Below are 23,570 nucleotides of genomic sequence, written 5' to 3'. Positions count from 1 at the left end.
GACAGGCTTCAGTCCTTCCTTCTACAGGCTGGAGAGATGGCTCAGAGGTTAAGAGTACTGTCTGCTCTTCCAAAGGTCCTGAGTTCAAGTCCCAGCAACCATATGGTGGCTCACAACCATCTATAGTGAGATCTAGAGCCCTCTTCTGGTGTGCAGGCGTACATGAAGGTGAAACACTGTATATGTAAATAAAGAAATCTTAAAAAAAAAAAAAAAAAAAAAAAAAAAAAAAAAAAAAAAAGAAAGAAAGAAAAAAAGAAAAAAAAAAAAAAAAAAAAAAAAGCAAACACAAACATAGGACCCGGTGCTTTGAGAGCATTCACGTGGTCTTTGTTACCAGGTCCCAGCAAGTGTTCTTAACTGCTGAAATGCCTTTCATGCAGGTGACTTATGAAGACAAGAGTAACTTAACCTGTGATTAAAGGGTTAGAAATTAAGTTCCACCAGAGGGTCTAGAGATCAAACTGACCATCAAATGGCCAAGATTTTCATCCATCATCCTTGTGTAATGGAAGCTTTATAAGTTGCACTGGAGAGATGGGTTAGTGGTTAGGAGTGTATACTGCTCTTGTAAAGGACTGAGGTTTGTTTCCCAGCACCCATACCAGGAGGTTCACAACCATCTCTAACTTCAGCTCCAGGGGACCAGACACCCTATTCTGGCCTCTGTGGCACCGCACTCATGTGGCATTCACTTATGGAGACACATATATACTTATGAAAGAAACAACAACAACAACAACAACAACAAACCCCAAAAACCTAAAGCCACAATATTTTGACGTATCTGGTGTCATATGTTCTCAGCTCTCATAATGTCCCTCTGCACCCACTGTGCTACAGACAGTGGCATGTTGTGTACTGTTGTCTAGCTTCCTTTTCCCTGGAGCAATGTACCTTGAAGACCCTTCCACACCTGCATGTGAAGACTTCTTCCTTTTTCTTTCGTGCTCCATTACTTTTAATGAGGACTACTTGCATGAGTGTGAGTAGGGGTTTACTTCTTGGCCAAGGCTGTAAACAGTGGCCATGGCAAAGAAGTAAGATGATACAAGGAGCGGGCAGGTCTTCACGGGTCTTACGCAGATAACAGCACTGCTAAGTTCATAGCTACAACAGTCACATCATGCCCAGAAGACAGCATTTCACAGCTCCTTCTCAGCCTCCAGCTCTCTCACTCCCTGCCCTCTCTCTTTGAGGTTCCTGGGCTTTGGAGCAAAGCTTTGTTTTTTGAGATAGTTCTACTCTGTAGCCAAGGCTGGCGTGGAACTATGGAGCCCATGCTCCTTTACTTTGTGATGATCCTCATCACTCACGCTCTCACATGCTAGGATCACAAACATAGAGGCTCCCTGCTCACTTTTAAAAAAAGAAAAAAGAAGCTAGATGTGGTGGCCCATGTCTTTAATCCCAGCACTTGGGAGGCAGAGGTAGGTGGATCTGAGTTCAAGGCCAGCCTGGTCTACAAAGCAAGTCCAAGACAGCCAGGGCTTTTACACAGAGAAATTTTGTCTGGAAAAACAAACAAACAAAAAAAAAAGGAAGCTATTTTATTTTTAGTTATTGCATATGTGTTTCTCTGTGTGTTTGTGAACATGTAGGTGCAGTGTCTACGGAGTACAAGACAGAGTATTGGATCTTGTGGAGCTGGAATTACAAGCAGTTGTGGAGAATCTGACACGGGTGTTGGCAACTCAACTTAGGTCCTCTGGAAGAGTAGCAAGTGCTCTTAACCATGAAGCCAGATCTGTAGAAAAACCCTCCAAATAATATTGCTAAATATTATTCACATTTTGTACTGATCCAATTATTCAATTCTACATGTTTACTATAACCAAAAATCCAAATCCACGGTATACAACATACAAAATTACTATACTATTGAGTTCATTAAAAATGATGTAGTTAATATTTTACATGTTTACACATATATTTATTGTTGATTGCATGTCATAGGTATATCCCTGTGTAGATGTCATGGGGATGAGACAACTGGATCCTCGAAAGCTGGAGTTACAGGCTCTTGTGACCCAATGCACAAGGGGCTGGGAACCAAACTTGGGTCCTATGTGAGAGCACTACAAACTCTTAACTGCTGAAAAACTTTCCAGCCCTTCAACTGTGAGTATTATTCAGAGTATGAGGTATTTTTAAACGAGTAGTTAGCTGGATATGATGATGGTACATGTCTTTGAAGCAGAGACAGGCAAATCTCTTGTGAATCCAAGGCCAGCTGGTCTATACAGCAAGTTCCAGGCCAGCCAGGACCTATAGAAAATCCTGTCTACGTGGGTAGTCGTGGGGTGGTGGGAGGTGGTACTGAGCTGGCTAGGTGTGGTGGCACATTTGCAATCCTGCGACTCGGGAGTCAGAGACAGGAGGATCTGTTCAGGTTCAGGACAGCCAGAGGTGCTGTTTCAAACACAAACAGAATGTTAATATAAGGGGATTTTTGGATGGCTAGGAAGGTACTGTTTCTATTGAAATATTAGAGCATGTCTAAAATTTTGCTATTCAACATAATTTTTGGCATGCAGTACACCAAAGTAACAAGGGGTCCAGTTTTGATGAAAAGAGAACTAGAAATGAATTTGGTTTTGGAAACACCATGTTATAACAATTTGCACTTTTCTTATGAACCAAGATGAATGTGTGCTGGTAATTTAAGAATTGCTTTTACTTTTTTTGCAATCAGTTCATTTTGCCCATTTTGTATTGAGTTGTTGATATTTATTTTATCTTCCTTACCCGTGACTAGGCCACATGCTCTTGCTCTCACTTGTGCTCCCGCCCCCATATTTCTTTCTCCCCTCCATTTTGAAGGATCTTTGGCATTGCTTATAATAATCTTTGCCATTAAGACTTCAAAAACTAATCAAATTCACATTCCCTTTCATAGAGGGTTTATTTTATACAAAATCATCTTCTCCTGTTCTAGAATTATAAGACAGTCCTGCCAGTTTCTTCTATTCTGTATTTTCACTGCGCGCATATATATATATATATATATATATATTTTTTTTTTTTTAAAGATTTATTTATTATATATACAGTACTCTGCCTGCATGTACACCTGCAAGCCAGAAGAGGGCATCAGATCACATTATAGATGGTTGTTATGGTTTGGTTTGGTTTTTGGTTTTTAGAGACAAAGTTTTTCTGTATAGTCTTGGCTGCCCTGGACTCACTTTGTAGACCAGGCTGGCCTCAAACTCACAGGGATCCAATAGCCTCTGCCTCCTGAGTGCTGGGATTAAAGGTGTGCGCCACCACGCCCAGCTTATAGATGGTTATGAGCCACCAGGTGGTTGCTGGGAATTGAACTCATGACCTCTGGAAGAGCAGTCAGTGCTCTTAACCTCTGAGCCATCTTTCCAGCCTGTATATGTTAAAATCTGTCATCTGTCAATTTGAGGTATGAGTCCATTTTCCCCCTAAAGGGCTACTGAGCTTTTCAAACACTGGAGAACACCAGGTACTGAATAGGTCCTCTCCTAACCTACACCTTAATATACACAAAGCACTGACTATTTTTGGAACACTTTTAGACTTTACCAATGGTGAAATTTGTTTTTCCTGTTTGGTAAAAATCTGCTCAGGCCAGTTTTGTATCATATTTCTGATTTTATAAATTTCAAGTCAACTGTACGGTCCAACTCCTTCCTATCTCCAAATCCTGCTGACATGTAGCGTAGATCTGAACACTTACGCTAGTGTTCCATGTTGGAATGAACAGTAGGCTTTCCATTCACCATCTCTGTGTCTTTATTTATATACGTATGTTTCTAGTTAGGTTTATTTCTGATTTTTCCCCCTACTGTCACTAAATTTACTTCTTTTAGCATACTTCTAACTAGCTGCTGATCTTAAAGGTTACTGTCTTCTCTTTACACATTTTACACTTGGGTAGACATACCAAACCTATCTGTCATAGTCTCTCAGTTCATTCTTAGGCCTTTAGACTGAATCATTTATCAAATTACTTTTTACCAAGTTCTTCTTCTTCTTCTTCTTTTTTCAAGACAGAGTCTCTCTACGTAGCCTTGGCTGTCCTGGGCTTGCTTTGTAGATCAGGCTGGCCTCAAACCCAGGGATCCACCTGTCTCTACTTCCCAAGTGAGTTCCAGGGCTACAGAGAAATCCTGTCTTGAAAAACAAACAAAACTTTCTTTTTGAGTCCAGTTTGATGGCACACAGCTCTAATCTTAGCACTTCCAAGGAAGAAGCTGGTGGATGAATATCTGTTAGTTCAAGGCCAGTCTGTTCTACATAGTCAAGTTCCAGGCCAGGTAGGGCTAAAGAGTAAGAGTGTCTCAAACAAAACAAAACAACAAAAATATCTTTCTGGCATTTGTGATGTGAAGAAAACTTACATCAGATTGTCTTCATTAAAGTCTGGCTGAAGTGTCTCCAGAGGAAACAAAGATCCAAAACCAACACCCATGTTGAAAAACACAGCTGCTATGTCAGACAATGATGGGATCCACGGCCAAACTGGAGAGTCACTGAAAGTATCTGGTTAACACAAGAAATCATTTTAATTCAAACCACTCATGCACAAAGTCACACTGCAAAGTGAGATTGGTCTAAGAAGCTGATTGTTACCATTCTTTTCTTCCTTCTTTCCTTTTTCTTTTTTTTTAGAGAAGGTTCTCACTATGCACACTATGCTGGATTATAGGCATACGCCACCATACTTGGCTTTTATCACAAAGATTTCACAGAAATGACGGCTGCTAATGATATGTTACCACTTTAGTTAAGTTACAGATCATAGAAAGTATAACTTACTAGACTGTATGAAAGAAATAATACAAAAAAACCCCAAAAAACAAAAAACAAAAAAAAACTTGACTGAGCCATCAAAGAGTATAAGTCATAAGGAAGTAACATGTTTTGAAATGACCGGACACAACACTGGTTAAAATCCGAACTACTATTAACACTGGAAGACTTTATCATTTTCAGTGCCTTTACTTTCTTTACCCCTCAAATAAGTGACTGGCTAAACCATAATACTGCTCCTTCTTTTTTTCCCCCTGAGACAGGGTTTCTCCATGTAGCTTTGGCTGTCCTGGACTTGTGATGGTGTTTTGCTTGCATATATGTCTGTGTGATGGTGTCAGATCTGCTGGGACTACTGGAGTTACAGACAGTTGTGAGCTACCATGTGGATACTGAGAATTGAACCCAGGTCCTCTGGGAGCGCAGCCAGTGCTCTTAACTGCTGAGCTATCTCTCCAGCCCACCATAACGCTTCTTGAATTAAAAGGGCTTTCAAAGGCAAGAAAGCAACACTCTGACTTACAATAAATGGTTTCAACCTGTCTTAATGCACTGTGTGCAAATATTAACATAATAATATCCATAAGCCAATTAAGATCAGTTGGTTAAAACTGAGCCCAGTCCTGCACACTGGTAAGTCTAGCATTTAGAAGGGTGAGGTAGGAAGATCAAGAGTTCAAGGCAATGGGGGCTGGAGAGATGGCTCATCAGTTAAGAGCATTGTCTGCTCTTCCAGAGGTCCTGAGTTCAATTCCCAACAACCACATGGTAGCTCACACCCATCTTTAAAGTAATTTAATGCCCTCTTCTGGCATGCAGGTATACATTTTGACACAACATTGTATACACAATAAATAAATAAATAAATCTTAAAAAAAAAAAAAAAAAAAAAAAAAGGTTCAAGGCCAGCCCAGGGTACAAAGCTAGTTTGAAGATAGCCTGAGGTACACGAGACTGTGTCAAACAATAACAACAACTAAGCCTAAATAAGAGTAATTTTTTAACTGGGTGATTTAACACATTGATAAGTTTTCAACTATTTCTACTAATCCCATAAAGTAACTCATGTGTTAGATTTGTTGTTGTTGTTTTAAGATTTATTTATTTTATGTGTATGGGTATTTTACCTTTATGCACAGACAGGTGCTCCATATGCATGCCTGGTGCAATGGATCACCTGGAACTGGAGTCACAGACAGTTGTGAGCAGCCATGTGGATGCTGGGAATTGAACCCAGGTCTTCTGTAAGGGCAGCCAGTGCTCTTAACCACTGACCCACTTCTCCAGCCCTCATGTATTAAGTATTAAGGATTGTTATCTATTAAGATCATGTTTAATCCTTAATACCAGGAAAACCACAACTCTAACATTAAGCACTATGAAAGAGACCATGTAATAAACAACAGCAAATACAACAAATCAATTTAAGTACTCACCATTTCTAATGGTTATTTCCATCAACGTACTTAAAATCTGTACTGACACAATACAGTTTGTGTGGACCGACATCATCTGTCAAAAGCAGGTAAATAATAAAGTATTAGAAAGAAAGGGAACATGAGTTTGGCGTTTGCTAGGTCCATATAGAGTTATGTTAAGTCTGTGATGTGGAGAATGTTCCTAATCCCAGCTCCTTACGAGACTGAGACAGGAAGATGGTGAATATGATGCCAGCCCAGGAAAAGCAACGACATCCCACTTCCAAAAAGGTTTTCACGTGTACTTCATTTAGCAAAGTAATCTCAGAAGGGGCTTTCAGTATATATATATAAACAGACCAATATCTTACCAATGGGATATACATAATAGATACATAGGAGGTGAAACCAAACACAGGTCTACTAGTCTCAGGCCAGGGTTCTTGCCATTCCAACAGGCTACTTGACTTATGTTGTTTGTTTTTCATTTTTATAACTTCTACCTGTAATTAGGTAAGTAACACTATAAACTATAAAAAGCTACTTTTCTGTGTTCTAGCACCACTCCAAACTAAACACGAAATGGGAACTTGGAAGATGACTTAGCTGGTGAACAAGTGGGAGATGAGAATCTGAGTTCAATCCTTAGTAGCCACATAAAAGCCAAGTATGGTTGCATATGGCCAAAAGTGTTGGTGCATGCCTTTAGTCCCAGAACCTGGGAGGAACAGGCAGGTAGATCTCTGAGTTTGAAGCCAGTCTTGTCTACAGAGAGTACCAGGCCATTGTACTGTGTATACTGTGTAGACATCATTTCAAAATACAAACAAAATCAAGTATGGTGGCATACATTTGTTTTTATATCTTATTTGTTATTTTTATGTGGATGAGTATTTTGCCTGAATGTATATACTGTTCCCATAAAGGCCAAAAGAAGGTTCTAAGGTGGTTGAGTGCAGGTATGTAGATTGTGGGAATGGGGGGCTCCTGCAGAAGAGCAGCCAGTGCTCTTCTTAACCATGAGCCTCTCTCTAGCTGGGTCATGTGCATTTGTGCTTCCCAGCTTTGGGGAAACAGAGGCAGAAGGATCCTTGCAGCTCACTGACCAGCAGTCTAGTCAATATGTAAGCTCCAGGTTTTTTGCCTCAAAAAATAAAACTGAGAGCAACTGAGGACACCCTAGTTGTCAATCCCTAGTCAACACATGCACACAACTACACCCTCTACAACTGTGCGCCAGCTCCCCACCCCACCCCACCCCACCCCAAAAACAAACATAAAGGAAAATACTGCTCCTAAGATGATCAATAGGAAAAACTGCCATAGGTGAGACAGTTTAGTTGATAAAGTGTTTGTACAAGAGGACCTGAGTTCAACTGCAAGAACCTATGTTAAAAACAACAAACAAACGAACAAACAAACAAAAAACCCAAAAAAAACAACCAACCAAACAACAACCAAAAAAACCCCAGCTGTACTGTTATGTGCATTAAATCACAATGCTAGTAAGACTGAGAAAGATGAATTCCTGAAGTTTGCTGAATGTGCTGATTTGAATGAAAATGGCTCATATGAGCCTCACGGGAGGGGCACTACTAGGAGGCTGTCTTGTTAGAGCAAGTGTGAACCTGGTGGGAGGGCTCTGAGGCTTCAGAAGCTCAAGCCAGGCCCAGTGTCACTCTCTTCTTGCTGCTGGCCAAGCTTCTGACCATGTCAATAATGGACTACACCTCTGAACCTGTAAGCCAGCCCCAATTAATTGTCCTTTATAAGAGTTGCTATGGTCATGATATCTCTTCACAGCAATAAAACCGTAGTTAAGACACATGTCAAGCACAGTGGTGGCTCATGTAATCCCAGCAGAGCCTGGCAGATCTCTGTGAGTTTGAGGCTAGCCTGGTCTACCAAACCAGTCCAGGACAGCCAAAACATCACAGAGAAACAAAAGAAAACCCCTGGCCTGTACATTTAAGCACACACAAAGAAAAATAAAACCACAAATTAGTAATTGAAGTTACAAATAAATAACATATCCATACATTTTTAACTAGAGGAGGGGACTTGAATCTAGGAGCATGTAGCTCTAGCTAGACTCAAACTAGTTATGTATCTAAAATTGAACTAACTACTGATCCTCCTGTTTTTATCTCCTAGGCCTATGTTTATAGATGGCACTACCATACCTAGCGCAGCTTTCTTTTTAAGGGTGGGTTTATCTTGGTTTAGAGTTCTAGGAGTTATCCCGCCACAGTAGAGAAGGCACAGAAGCAGAAATGTTGGTTAGTCACACTGCACTCACATTATGAAACAGTATTCATTCCTTTATTTTTGAGACAGTCTCATCTTCTAGCTCAAATTCTCCTAATGAGAGACCATAGGGTCTCTTCACTGAACCTGGAGCTCACAATTTTCCCTAGACTGAGAAGTCAGCAGCCCTTCCCCCATTAATGGCCTCTAGCCTTCCTGACACTGCAGGGATGTGAACCACCGTGCATGGCTTTTATGTGACCGCTGGGATCTGAACTCAGGTCTTCATGCTTGTGAAGGAAGCACTTTACTCACTAAGCCATCTTCCCAGGCCGAACTAAGGTACCATGAAAAAGATGCTGTCACCAGAGACACAAGGAAGATCAGTAACTAGGGATTAGCTGCCTTCTAGAAGGACAGGACAGTGGGGCGGTGGTGCTTGTCTTTAAACCCTGTACTCAGGAGACAGAGGCAGGTGGATCTCTGAGTTTGAGGCCAGCCTGGTCTCACTACAGAGTGAATTCGAGGACAGTCAGGGCTATACAGAGAAACCCTGTCTCCCCCCCCCCACCCCCCACCTGAAAAGACAGGACAATCTGTATTTATTAGTGTTATAAATTTGGCTCTCCTCCAGCCTGCTTTTCAGTGACTCAGCAGCAGGCGCTTATGTCATTACCCTGCTCCTGCCAGGTGTGGTGCATTTGCACTATCCCTAGGAAGGTCTCTCTAGATATCATGTGTTTGTCTGTTTGCTCCCCTCTCCTCGTCCCCACTCCAAAATACCCCCCCCCCCAACCCTCTTGCACTAGATCTATTGCGTGGTGTGACTTTGTGGTGATCTTTGGCTCCAAACTGCCAAGGTACCTTTTGCCACTTTATCCTAACAATCAGGATATTAGAAAAGCAAGTGTGACTGGTAACTTGGTAAATATCTAAAATCTATCAATACTTAGGTGAAATTATTGCACTTCCCCTGCCAAGACAAGGTTTCTCTGTGTAGCCTTGGCTGTCCTGGACTCCCTTTGTAAATCAGGCTGGCCTCGAACTTACAGCAATCCGCCTGCTGGGATTATAGGCATGCACCACCATGCCTGGCATCATTGTACTTTTATCTATATCTAGTTCAGTGGTTTCCAATCTTCCTAATGATTTCACCCCTTAATGATAGTTCCTCATGTGGTGATACCACAACCATAAAATTAATTTCATTGCTACTTTATAGCTGTAATTTTGCTACTGTTATGAATCGCAAGGTGAATATCTGAGATGCAGAGGTCTCAGGCAACCCCTGTGAAAGGGTTGTTTGACCCACAGGTTGAGAATCACTGATTTAGTCAACCTTTTAGCAAGATAGAAGAAATTAAGATGAGGAGACAAAAATCCAAGTTAAAAAAAAAGTGGCTTGGAATGGTGGTACACAGCTGTGAGCTGTGAGGTGTGAGCTCATGGGGGTTCAGGAAGATGTGGAGTTTGAGAGTGGACTATGCTATGTAGTGAAACTCTTGTCTCAGAACAACCACAAAGGCCAAACTTGAAGGCAGCAAACAGCTGCTAGATCTTAGGATCTGAGTTCATTCTCTGGAACCCATATGAACCCATATGGCAGAAGGGGAGAACGAACTCCTGGAAGGTGTGTGCACATGCTTTATAAATGTGAAAAAATAAAAATAAAAAGCCCAACTGTAAAAATATGTTCATAGAATAACACACACTACTTCAAGTGGTATCCTCTTCTACTCTGAGCCATAGATTGTAACAATAAGAAATAATAAATTTAAATCTAAACTATAAGGAATACCAAATTTTGTTCAGCTACACACACAGCTTTAGCCAATTTAAAAAATGTCTTGGACAGGCTGGATAGATGGCTCAGAGGTTAAGAACACCGAATGGTATTCCAGAGGTCCTGAGCTCAATTCCCAGCAACCACATGGTGGCTCACAACCATCTACAATCTGATCTGATGCTCTCTTCTGTCCTTCACTGTATACGTAATAATTAAATCTTAAAAAAAAAAAAAATGTCTTGGCCATGTTTGTGTTAAGCTGTCCTACCAGGAGGAGGTGACATCTGAAGACATGCTCCACATAGGACAAGGTTTAGACAACGTCTTTGTTGAAATGACTTTTAGGGTGAGCGATGTGGTGATTTCATAGAAATACATACACAACAAGATTGCCTATGAACGGAGGCTGGTTTAAACATATCACAGTATAGAAAAACAAAGGAATACTATAATGCCATTAAAAAGGATACTAGTTATATACTGAGAGGAAAAATGCTCAATTGTTTGTTATCAAAGTAAGTAATCTACATAGCACATAGACATGTTCTATTTATGTTCACTTAATAGTACTTTTTTCTTTTGCAATAGTGGGGATTGAACCTAGGATAGGAACCGCTCATGCCAGGAAAATACTTTAAACTGCATCTCCAAATGAAGTTTCATTTTCAGTGATTTACTTAGGTTGGCCTTGAACTTGTGACCCTCCTGCCTTAGAATCACAGATGTGTGCCATCAGACCTGGATCATAGACAAGGTTTCAGACAGTTAAAGCTGACCTCACTCTTACTATGTACCTGAGGATGACCTTGAAATCCTGGTCCTTTCAAGTGGTGGGATTACATATACATGCCCTATGTTCACTGTACAGGATTTTCACTAGTAACACAGATTACAGACATGTGGTACTATGATCAATTTAGTCAAGGGTAGGGAATCCCAAATACAAGGATTCATGCTTACCAGGCAAATTATTAACTAATTTTTGTATGTGGGTGCTGGGAATTGAACCTGGGTCCTCTGGGAGATAAGCCAGTGCTCTTAACCACTGAGCCATCACTCCAGTCCCAAGTGAATGTATTTTTACATGAGCATATTTTTGTTCAGTAACCCTGTAGCTAGGGATAGAACAAGAATATAGATATTTATTTTTATATTTGTGTGTGTGTGTGTGTGTGTGTGTGTGTGTGTGTGTGTAGTCATTTTATTCCCCCAGAAACCATGGCTTAAAGTGAAAAAAAAATTAAGAAGAAAATTTCCCTTATTCATTTATGTAGTAGGTGCATGGTTTAAGTAGAGGCCAGGGCATAACTTTCTTGAGGTGATTCTCTCCTTCCACCATGTGGGGCCTGGGGACTGAATTCAGATCGTCAAGCATGGTGGCAAGCACCTTCACCCTTGAGCCATCTTGCTAGACCCTAGGAGTTTATTGAGTAGAAAACACAGTAGGTTCCCACTATAAGCCCAAATACTTCTCTTACCCGAAACAGCCACTTTAAAACAGGTACAGGGCACTGGACGTAGTGGTATGCAGAGGTAAGGAAGCCTTGTGTTGTCAAAAAAATCTGATCTGTTTTTCCTGATCTGAAAACAGAAAATGATTGTTACCCATGACAGAACAGCTTTAGCACAAACACATTTGAATAATCAGGAAACAAGTAAAAAAACCTCAGTTGATGGAGGTGGATGCCACACCAAAATGGAACAGGTTTATACATACAAATTCAACTGATGGCCCAGCTGTCACACTGTGGGCTCCACACAACTCTGTGGACAAAGGTCCATTTGTAAGCAATATTCAAGAGTCAACCAAGTGTGAGGACATGTGCTTTTGTCAGTGTAGGGATGAACTTCCTAAAACTCAGCACCAGAGCCCACATGGTCTTTCTAGACCCAAAATGCCATATGCTGAGAACAATTATCCTAGTCAAGGCATTGGGCAGATTTTAAGAGCTGTCCACCTCTTTGTCTTTTTCTCAATGGTACCTAAATTCTGATTTTTAGCTGGGCAAAATCACTTGCGTTGTGTGACACTGCTGACTGAAGTTCACACAATCAGCCACAAGCAGAAAGCAAGCACAGGCTGTATGTGCTTTCTGGGAATCTGAACAGGAAGCTAGCACTGCACCACAATGAATAAGATACTACTACTAGGAGAGAAAAAACCATGGTAAAACCAATACAGGAGGGACAGGACTCCCTAGGCATGAAGTAAAACAACCTTCTTGGTTGACCCATCCTACTCTGAGAGCCTCAGTTATTACTGTCATCATCACAGATCCTTTCCTTTTCCAGGACTGGGAATGTGGTTTTGGAGACAAGGTCCTACTTTGCAGGCTCAGGGTGACTCCAAACTTGCAATCTTCTTGCCCCAGCAACTTTAGATACCAGTTGTGAAGTGCCGTGGATGGAAACAGTAGCTCCTGTAGTCCAGGAAGGCCTCAAACTTGCAATGCAGTTGAAGACAACTGGGGACTTCTGACCTTTCACTTTCACCTCCCAAGTGTGTGCCACCACCTCTGGCTTACACACCGTTGAAGACCAAACCCAGGGCCCTGTGTATGCTAATAATCGCTCTATAAACCGAGCTACATCCCCAGCCATTACATATTGATAAATGTATGGGATATATACCACACTTGAGGCCTTCATTTTTACTTGTAAACAAAAGGAAGGACCTAAGGCAACATGGTGTTAATCTCAGAACCTGGGAGGCAGAGGCAGGTTCTTTTACTAGTCCCCAATAAGAAGCTTTTAAGAGCAACTTAAAAGAAAAGAAAGATTGTATTTATGTGTATGGGTGTTTTGCCTCTGTGATGGCTATTCTTGGTTGTCAACTTGACTACCTTTGGAATTAACACACCTGTTGATGAAATTTTTTTTTTTCCTTTTTTCTTCTTAAAAAAAAAAAAAAAAAGATTTATTAAGCTGGGAGAGGTGGTACATGCCTGTAATCCCAGCAATTGGTAAAGCAGAGGCAGGCGGATCTCTGTGAATTCCAGGCCAGCCTGGTCTACAAAGCAAGTCCAGGACAGTCAAGGCTACACAGAGAAACCCCCACCCCCAAAATCCCAAGGTTTATTTTTATGTGCATTGGTAGTTTTGCCCACATGTGTATGTCTATGTGAAGGTGCCAGATCCCCTGGAACTAGAGTAACAGACAGTTATGAGCTGCCATTATGTTGCTGGGAATTGAACCCGGCTCCCCTGGAAGAGTAGCCATCTCTCCACTCCATGTTTGGGATATTTTTTCTTAATAAAATCATTTGAAGTAGTTAGACCCATTTTTTTTCTTTCTTTCTTTTTTTTTTTGTTTTTGGAGACAGGGTTTCTCTGTGTGGTTTGCTTGTACTAGAACTCGCTCTATAGACAATGCTGGCCTTAAACTCACAGTGATCTGTCTGCTTCTGCCTCCCAGGTGCTGGAATTAAAGGTGTGGGTCACCGTCCAAAGAGGATTGCTCTCTCTCTCTCTGCCTGCTTGCTCTGGCTCTTGTTTTCTCTATAAGGTTCATTCCTTCACTGGCATTACAGTGAATGCCAGAATCTACAGGATTCTAGAATATATGCAAGACTAGCTGAGACATCCAAACTCTTGGACTGAACAACTGCACTTCTGGAACTTCCTTTTGTGGACAGCCATTGTTGGGACTAGCTGGACCACAGCCTGTAAACCATTCAACTAAATCCCCACTCTACACATATAGATTTATTCTGTAAGTTCTGTTCCTCTAGGGCAGTGGTTCTCAACCTTCCTATAACCACAATCCTTTAATACAGTGCATCATGTTGTGGTGACCCAACCGTAAATTATTTTCATAGTTACTTCGTAACTGTAATTTTGCTACCTTTATGTGTACCTCACAAATGTCTGCTGCCCACAAAGGTCAGAGGAGTGTCAGAGTCTTTGGAACTGGAATAATGGATAGTTACAGCCACCATGCAGGTGCTGGAAATTGATTCTGAGTCCTCTGCAAGTGCAGTTAAGTGTTCTTAACTAGTAAGCCATCTCTCCAGCCCTTAGAACAATTTTTTATTAAGAAAAAAAAAATCAAATGTTTATGATTTACTTACTTGAGGATAAGCTTTTCCACAGCACTTTCTCCGATAAAACCAGAGTCTCTTAAGTCTAAGGTATATTGATTGAAAATTTTTCCAGAATTGAGAAAATTAAATATTTCTTCACCTGGATGATGATCAGGAATAGCATCAATTGTAACTGAAAATTTTTTTAGAAATTCCCTGAAATACAAAGATCATTGATTATCAAAAAGTTAGGATATGAATAATTTTGTACTTAAAATGTGAAGCCAAAACACTTGGCAAACTTTGAGAATCTGTGTGTGTGTGTGTGTGTGTGTGTGTGTGTGTGTGTGTGTGCGCGCGCGCACGCGCGCTCTGAGACAGGGTTTCTCTGTGTAGTCCTGGTTGGTCTGAAACTCCTGCCTCTGCCTCCTGAGTGGTGGGATTGAAGGCATTCACTGCTGCCAGCAGCACTTAGCAGAGAGTCAGTATGAACCTCCAACTGGGAGAATGACTCTACAATGTTTTAGCCAGGTGGTGTGTGACTTTAATCCAAGAATGCTTAAGGCACAGGCAGTTGGATCACTGTGATTTCCAGGCCAGCCTGGTCTACAGAGTTCTAGGACAGCCAAGGCTGTTATATAGAGAAACCTTGTCTTGAAAACAAAAACAAAAACAAAAAACAAAGTGTGTGTGTTTTTTTTAGTCCTCCTTACCACTGAAAGTGGAAAACACTGAGTCTCTCAGTGTGAAGAGTTGTAACATAACTTGGTTTCAATGTTAGCCTTGCAACAAAACCGAAGTGTATTTCAGTCACTGAGCAGCCAGCTACTAATGGCCCAGCTGTCTTATAAAAACTAAATTTCAATATGGTAAAATAAGCCAGGCATGGTGGCGGACACCTGTAATCCCAGCACAGGGAGGCAGAGACAGGTAGATCTTTGTGAGTTCAGTCTTGTCTACAAATAAATTTGAGGACAGAAAAAAAAAAAAAAAAAAAAAAAGTACTAGAGGATTATAGATAGTGTGAAAAGACCATACCTGTGTTCTTCCAAGAGGCCATCCTCATCATCTGTACTGTCCTGGTCGCCAATTCTTATAGGAGATTTAATGCCACGGCCCTGTCTTATGTCTTCCTGTAGCTGTTTCTGTAGTTCATCTAGCCTGAAATTGAAAGAATGTCCTAATAAGTGATTTACATTTACTATTTTTGAGACAGAGTCTATGTAGTTCTGAGACTCTGTATATAGACCAGCCTGGCCTCAAATGCAACATATATCATCTGCCTCTGCCTTCCAATAAAGGCATGCACATCAGGCCAGGTTTTTTGTTTTTTTGTTTTTTCAGGCCAGATTTTTGACTTATTTAAAAAACAGACAATTTTAGCTAAAAGCTGAACCAAAGAAAACACCAAGTATTGTTATAATCTAGGGTAAATCCTGTTTCTGAAAAACACTATTTTTTAAAAATTCCATTTTATGTATGTGTTTTGCCTACATGCATGTCTATGCACAGTTCTCATAGAGGCCAGAAGAGAGTGTTGGATTTCCTGGCACTGGAGTCACAGTGGTGTTGAGCCATCATGTGGGTACTGGGTATCAAACGTGGGTCCTCAGGAAGAGCAACCAATACTCTTAATCACTGAGCCGTCTTTCCAGCCCTTTGAATATTTCTTTACAGCTAGAAATTTAAGAATGATCTATCCAAACCAGAGGATATAAAAATAAAAATGGTAAGCAGTAATCAATTTGATTATCCTTTCTAATCTTTAACACTCATTGACATCTTGTAGGCCAACACCTTGACAATGTTAATTAGGTTTATGTTTTCATCATGGTCATGATTATCATCACCACACCTAACACTCTGAGCACTTACTATGCAACACCCAAGTACAAACTCCTGGTGAGACTAAAGGAAAGTAAGTGATCAATAAACTCACTTAGGGCTGGAGAGATGGTGCAGTGGTTAAGAGCACTATCTGCTCTTCCAGAGGTCCTGAGTTCAATTCCCAGCAACTACATGGTAGCTCACAACCATCTAAACTAGTAATATCTGATGTCCTCTTCTGGCATGCAGGCGTACATGCAGGTAGAGCACTCATAAATAAATAGATAGATAGATAGATAGATAGATATCTTTTAAAAAGTTAAAAAAAAAAAAACCCACCAAACAACTCACTGTTCTGTGAATACTGATGGGTCAATCATCACACCAAATGTTACTTCTATCTTCAGTTTGAGAAACACTCAATATTACTACTATTACTTGTGTGTGTGTGTGTGTGTGTGTGTGTGTGTGTGTGTGTGTGTGTGTGTTGAAATAGGTCTTTGGATGTATTCTAGGCTGGCCTGAAATTTCAATTTTCCTGCCTCCACCTAAGTGTTGAGATTATTGGTGTGTATTATCACATACAGCAATGCTTAATTTTAAACACTTCTCTAAATTCAGAGGCAAAAACTTAATTAATTAATTAATTGTATCTGAGTGCTCTACCTGTAGAGGAGGGCATCAGATCACATTATAGATGGTTGTGAGCCACCATGTGGTTGCTGGGAATTGAACTCAGGACCTCTGGAAGAATAGACTATGCTCAACCTCTGAGCCATCTCTCCAGCCCCCCATAGGGAAAATTTTTACTTAAATGTCTGAAAATTTCCTATAGTTGTATGTTTAGCAAGTCTGAGATTTGTATATACTAACTTCTATGTAATACAGTTACCTACACTTCCTTTTAAAGTGACTTAAAAATTGTTTATTTTTCTTTGTGTGTGCATGTGTGTGACTGTGGTGGCTAGAAGTGGGTGTCAGATGCCTCCTGGAGCTGGAGCTATAAACAGTTGTGAATTGCCCAATGTAGGTGCTGGGAACTCAACTGTAGTCCTCTGCAAGAACAAGTACTCTTGATCAAAGAGCCAATTTTCCAGTTCCCCTAAACAGTTTTTGGGAAAACATTTTTTTTTAGGGGATGGGTAGCAAGTATGTGTCATTGTGCATACTTGGAGGCCTGAGGACAACCTATAAGAAGCTCTTTTCTCCTATCATGGGTGTTCTTGAAACTGAACTCATGTTATCAGGCGTGGTGGCAAGTGCTCTGACATCCTGAACCATCTTACCTGCTCTAGTCAGGTAGCTTTGAATGAAGTTTTCTGGTTTAGTCTCATGAGCAGTCCTTTTTTTTTTTTTTTTTGGTTTTTCAAGACTGAGTTTCTCTATGGAACAGCTCTGGCTGTCCTGAAACTCGCTCTGTAGACCAGGCTGGCCTCGAACTCACGGAGATCCGCCTGCCTCTGCCTCTCAAATGCTGGGATTAAAGGTGTGCCCCACTACCGCGCGGCATGAACAGTCTTTGAATAAATAAGGCATGCTGTTTTGGTCTCATTAACAGTAAGTCTGTATCCAGTCACATAATTTTTTTTACCTTAAATTTGTGTGTACACGTATTTACGTGTGTGTCATCTGTATGTGTGTTAGCATGGAGGCCAGAAGAGGGTATTGGAGCTCCTGGAGTAACAAGTGGTGGCGAGCTGCCAGACATGGGTTTTAGAACACCAACTCAGGCCACTTGGAAAAGCAGCAAATGTTCTTAGCCAGTGAGCCATGTCTCTAGGCCCACTGTTTTAAGTTTTATTTATTTTTTAATTTTACAACTTATTTAAGCCAGTCATAGTGGCGCAGGCTTTTAATCTCAGCACTCAGGAGATAGAGGTAGGCAGATCTCTATGAGTTTGAGGCCAGCGTAGTCTACACAGTGAGTTCCAGGACAGCTAGAGCTACATAGTGAGACTCTATCTCAAAAAACCAAAAATAAACAAATAGAATTACATTTGTGTGTGTGTGTGTGTGTGTGTGTGTGTGTGTGTGGTGTATGTGTGTATGTGTTGGAGGATAACTCAAGAATCAGCTATCTCCTTTCCCCATTAGTCTTAGGTACTGAACTCTGGGTGTCATTTATTTACAGAGACAGTGAACTCAGGGTGCTCTTCCTGCTACAGTCTCCAAAGTTCTTGAATTGTAACAACCGGCAATATCTTCAGCTAGTCACATGAATTTCATTAGGAAAATTATGACCCTAAACTTTGTGATGTGTGTAAAGTGGGCTGCTTATCATCATTTGAACTATTTCCTCCAAAGAGTAACATGATATAGGAAACATGTATTGTCATAAATCCTGTACTTTAGGTTGGGCATAGTGGTACACACCTATAATCCCAGAATTTGGGAAGTTTGGTGGCAGAAGAATCTAAATTTTGATGACAACTGTGGCAATAGAGTGAGATCATGCCTAGTTAAGCAAAAACCCTTCCCCCATACCCCCAAAAAACCAGTAACAAAATGCTTGGAATTGGTAAACATGCAAAAATGGGAGGGGGGCACTTTAAAACGCCCTAAGTGGAATCAATTTATTTATAACAAGGAATACACAACTATGGTTCCTTACTAAGAGTAGTTTATATACATATTCTACGAAAACTGAGTTTTATAATCCACATGTCATCCTTGCTCAGGGGTCATGTTAATCTTCTCTGTATTGTTCCAATTTTAGTATATGTGCTGCTGAAGTGAGCACAAACAAAAATTCTATAAAAAGGTCCTACTTTTATATCAACAATAAAAAACTATTCGATTAAAAACAGGCAAGCTATGAAGAAAAACTACTCCAAAAACATGAAAAGGCCTAATACCATACAAAAATACACTTAAAATGCCAATCAAATCCATGATGAGAGACCAAACCATCCCATGTCCTTTAACATAGCTATTAAACACACTTTCGGGGGGGGGGGGTGAGAAGGTGGTACTGGGGAGAATAGTTAAGTGCTGGAGAAGATAGAGAAATGCTTGTGTTGTGGGTGGTTATGTGAGATGCTGTACGTGTTGCAGGAGATGGTGTGGCTGCTCTCCCAACACCAAACAATCACCTCACGGCTCACTAAGTCTGTGTATGGGTCCAGATTTAAAATCATCAAATGGGGAACTGAAGATACAAATACACACACCAACATAGCAGTTGAAAAGTGGGCACTGCCCAAGTGATCATTAATGGATAAATGAACAAAATGTGGCACATATGTAAGCAGAAAAATCAACCTTAAAAAGAAATTCTGACTTAACCTTCACTACTAACAATGAAGACATCATGCCAAGTACAATACTCTAGATCTAATAAGGAAACAAATAATCTCACATGAAATATCTAGAGTAATCAAATGGTGGTTTGCCAGAGCAGGGAGGAAGAGCAGAATTGAATAGGCGTGGAGTTTCAGTTTGAGAAGATGAAGAACATTCTGGAGCTGGGGGTGGTGGTAGTCACATTGGTATTAGTGTACTGACCTAAACTATTCAAAATAAAATCCAGGTTGTGGTAATGGCTCAGTGAGTAAAGCACTCACTCCACAAGAATCAGGACCTGAGTCAGAACCTACATAAAAGCTGAATGCATTATGCTAGCTGGTGCATGCATTTAATCCCAAAACCCAGAGACAGAGGCAGGCAGATTTCTGTAAGTTTGAGGCCAGCCAAGACTACATAGTTAGACCCCATTTCCAAAAAAGGGTACTGGATTCATAGCACAAGTGTTAGCAATCCCTAGTGCTCACACTGGCATACAACACAGCAGCGAGGAGCCTGTCTCAAACACAACAGAAGGTAAGAAATGATGCCCAAGGCTGTCCTCAGATCTTCACACACATGCTACAGCAAACATGCACTAGCATTCTCATGCATGAACTGTGTGTACACACATAATAATAAAAATAAATTCTACCCATGCTGTTCAAAGTTATCAGTTAAGATACTGTTATAACAAGCAAAAAGGAAGTTATAGCAACAACACAATATACAGTATTCTGTAAAAACCTGTATCTTTTATGTCTCACGAACAAGAGAACACATCTTATTTCTAAAACAGTTGACAAGAGTATTGTAACAATGGTACTCTTACAAAATGCATGTCAATTTCTAGTTCCCTTGGGATTTTTGGTGCTGGATGCTGAAGTCAGGGCTTGGTAATCAATTTACCACTGAGCTAAACCCCCAGCCCCATATAAACTAATGTCCCATTCTCAGTTTGTTAAATTTAACAGATTATAGTTCTAACCAACCTTTGTGTGTCTTCCATCTCCTTTACAAGCCGCTCTAAAGTATTTGTATAAGTTCCAGTCTGAGCATATTCCTAAAACAAAAAGAAAGTTTAAAAATATTTTATAGCGTATCTTAAGTAGAAGAAGAGCTGGGATAGCTTAAGTTATTTAGAGTGCCAGTGCCTACTCTCTGTCAGTAACCCGGGTCTGGGTATCACCATTCTTAAAGCCTCATCACCATGCTTTAACTCTAGTACTGTGTACTGCAGGCAACTTGACTGCAGTGTCCACAGGGAGGAGGGACCCTGCCTGTAAGACCCTGCTGGCCTCACTCTGAGTGCAAACACCCAAGGGCTCTGTGCCTATCTTTGCTTCTGCATTCTAATTCAGTGAAGCTGAACTATTACTAATTTTTAGGTTTTACCATGGAATATTATACCTTCCCCACCAAACTTTACAGAAATCTTAAAAATTAATACAGATTACTCCCAAGATAGAATGAAGCACTTTATAAATAAAATTGCACACCACAATTAACAACATTTCTACACTCTACCTTCATTTACAGCAGTGGTCTCCAAAGCAGGGGGTGTGCAAGGTGATCCATTGGGGTGCAGGAAGAAAATAATAGAACTTCTATTTATATGGAACTTCTATAGAAACTCCAGTAGAACTTAATCCATAGTAACTTCTATGTAACTGCCACAGGAAAATACTTAATTTTTCTTTTTCCTTCTAAATTGTTTTTGTATATACTTAATTTCAAAAGTACACATTATTATAGTGGTACATGTATAAAATCTATAAGTTACATATATATTGGGGTACATGCTTAAAGTTTCCTTTTAATAAAAAAGTACATGTGATCAAAAAAGTTTGGAGACCACTGATTAACAATAATAAAATTGAAGATATGGGGAACTCATTTACCAAAGGAGAATTCATACCCGCATCAATCTAATGAAGAGCTGTGGTAAGTTAACAATCTGTCTTAATTAGTCCATCTTTTCCCCGACAAGTAAAGACAAGTTATCACAGAACTACTTACCATGTAGTCTGACGACTCGGATCTAAGCCCCTTGGAAAAGGCAGGAGGCTTTCCTGAAGTTGTAGGAGTCTGATGGAAATTCAAAGCCATTATTTCTTCCAGTGATTTTAATGTTTCCTCTTCCTCATCACTCTCTAAGTTGTAACCTAAACTTTCTTCATCACTATCAAAATCACCCCTGAATTTCCTTTTCAGTGCACTGCTACCTGCATTGGAATTTCCTGAACACTCTTTATCTGAAGGTGCTGCAGGGCTCGGGACACGCGGCACAACTTCCAAGGCAGCTGGAGGAGACGCTGTAGGAGGCCCGTACTCTGAATGCGAAGATCCCCCAGAACTTTTCCCTGAAGATTCATTAGAAACAGCCTTATTAGTCTTTGTTTTGTGTTCCTTGTGTTTGGAGGATTCTGTAGAATGCCCAGAATGTTCTTTAGAGGAGGAATGCTCTTTATCTTTTTTAGGAACTGGAAGAGTGCAATTTTTAGCATTTAATGGTACTCGAGAGGAGAAAGCACTTGGAACATGGGAAAGTAAAGGTAGTTTTGTCTCTTTTGATGTCACAGAGCCAGCTGTTTTACTTTTCTGAAAATTGCTAGCTCTTTTAACTGTAGATTTTTCCTGAGGTAAAGGTAAGTGGAGTTTCTGTATTTTAGTCTCTTTGGTACTTGCTGCGTGGACTTGGTCACTATTCCTGGAAGAATGGTGGCCAGAGTTTGAAGGTGCCAAGTCTGCAGAAGAGCGATCTGTTTCATCATCAGGTTCCTTGGCTATATCTTCCAAGCGCAGAACACCACCCGGTGTCTTCAGTGCAATGTGTCTTATAAACTTCTCTCTCTGATGCGATGTGTCTGGACGCTTCTCTAGGGAGGGCTCTTTTGCTTTTGGTATGATAGGTTCTTTTGTGCTTTTGAGGTCTGAGTCCACAGAGTTCCTTTTTCTTTTGTCGGAGAATTTATTCTGCTTAGAGCCTAAAATTAATTTTTGTCACATCAGTGAAAAGCATACTATTCTGTCTGGGTCAAGCTTATTCACAGAACACTGAGAAATGTTTATACTCTAAGGATCGGTTGAGATTATTCACTATTTACGTACTGAAGAAAGAGAACGATGGCTGTTGTTATCTACCAACTGACAGTGATGTTCAAGAAATTTAGAGCTAATGACACATGCTCATTTTTACTGCTAGTCTATTAGAAGGTTACTATCTTACCAAAGCTATCACTCCCTAAAACACAAGACATGACACACTGGCACTAACAAAGGGATTCTACAGCACTTCTGCTCAAAGTAAATATTCTCAAGCCTAAAACCACCTGGTTCTACAAATGAAATATTTCTACATCCAAAGGTGTAGGGATCTTAGATTATAAGCAAATACAGGACTGAAAAGGCAGATAAATAACTTATTTAAAAATAAATTCAATGGGCCAGGTGGCAGTGGCACACACCTTTAATCCCAGCACTCAGCAGAGAAGCGAGGGGATCTTTGTGAGTTCAAAGCCAGCCAGGTCTACACAAAGTTCCAAGACAGCCAAAGCTATGCAGAGAGACCCTATGATTGATGATAGATAGATAAATAGGTAAAAAAAATAATATATAAGTAACAAAAAATAAATAAAAACTAAATAAGTTCTACCTTGCACAGTGGTGCATACCTTTAACCCAGAGTCTGAGGCAGAAGGATCATGAATACAAGGCTAGCCTGGGCTGGAAGGGGTTAGGGAGGTTAGACAATCCAATCTCAAAAACAAAAAACAAAATAACAACAACAAAACACACTAACAACCAAACCAAACCAATAAGTAGTAGACTTATCCAAGTATTTCCATCTAGTGATAACACACTGTTATGGGTTTAATTGTGTCTTCACAAATATGCTCAGCTGCTGACTTTTAGCACTAAGGATGAGAATTTAACTGGAAATAGACTCTTAGCAGACATACCCAAATTAAAGCAAAGTCAATGCAAATGACAAGATTTCTATAATAGGAAATTCAGGGGCATTGGCTGTTCTTCCAAATGACCAAGGTTCAAACCCCAGCACCCACATAGCAGCTCACAACTGTATGTAACTCCTGTTCCAGGGACTCCAACACCCTCAAAAAGACAGAGGCAGTCAAAATACCAATGCACATTTAAAAAATAATAAAGAAATAAAGAAACACAAGCTACCATGTGACTGAA

At 40.4% G+C, this 23,570-nt stretch overlaps 1 protein-coding gene and 1 pseudogene across 2 annotated transcripts in view; both read right to left on the bottom strand.

Annotated features, from left to right (window-relative positions):
• Positions 1 to 23,570, bottom strand: part of Slf2 (SMC5-SMC6 complex localization factor 2) — a 53,261-nt gene that overhangs the window by 19,972 nt on the left and 9,719 nt on the right. For both annotated transcript variants that reach the window (XM_051146643.1, XM_051146644.1), the window contains exons 5-11: positions 21,387 to 22,354; positions 20,360 to 20,430; positions 15,297 to 15,419; positions 14,307 to 14,474; positions 11,715 to 11,817; positions 6,222 to 6,297; positions 4,374 to 4,515 (exon numbers count right to left, since the gene is read on the bottom strand). In XM_051146643.1, the coding sequence (XP_051002600.1) occupies positions 4,374 to 4,515; positions 6,222 to 6,297; positions 11,715 to 11,817; positions 14,307 to 14,474; positions 15,297 to 15,419; positions 20,360 to 20,430; positions 21,387 to 22,354 (1,651 nt within the window). The remainder of the gene's footprint in view (positions 1 to 4,373; positions 4,516 to 6,221; positions 6,298 to 11,714; positions 11,818 to 14,306; positions 14,475 to 15,296; positions 15,420 to 20,359; positions 20,431 to 21,386; positions 22,355 to 23,570) is intronic.
• Positions 18,725 to 18,825, bottom strand: LOC127190264 (uncharacterized; annotated as a pseudogene).

Source organism: Acomys russatus, chromosome 5, assembly GCF_903995435.1.
Source record: "Acomys russatus chromosome 5, mAcoRus1.1, whole genome shotgun sequence".
Lineage (NCBI taxonomy): Eukaryota > Metazoa > Chordata > Mammalia > Rodentia > Muridae > Acomys > Acomys russatus.
This window is presented reverse-complemented; position numbering and strand designations above follow the sequence as displayed.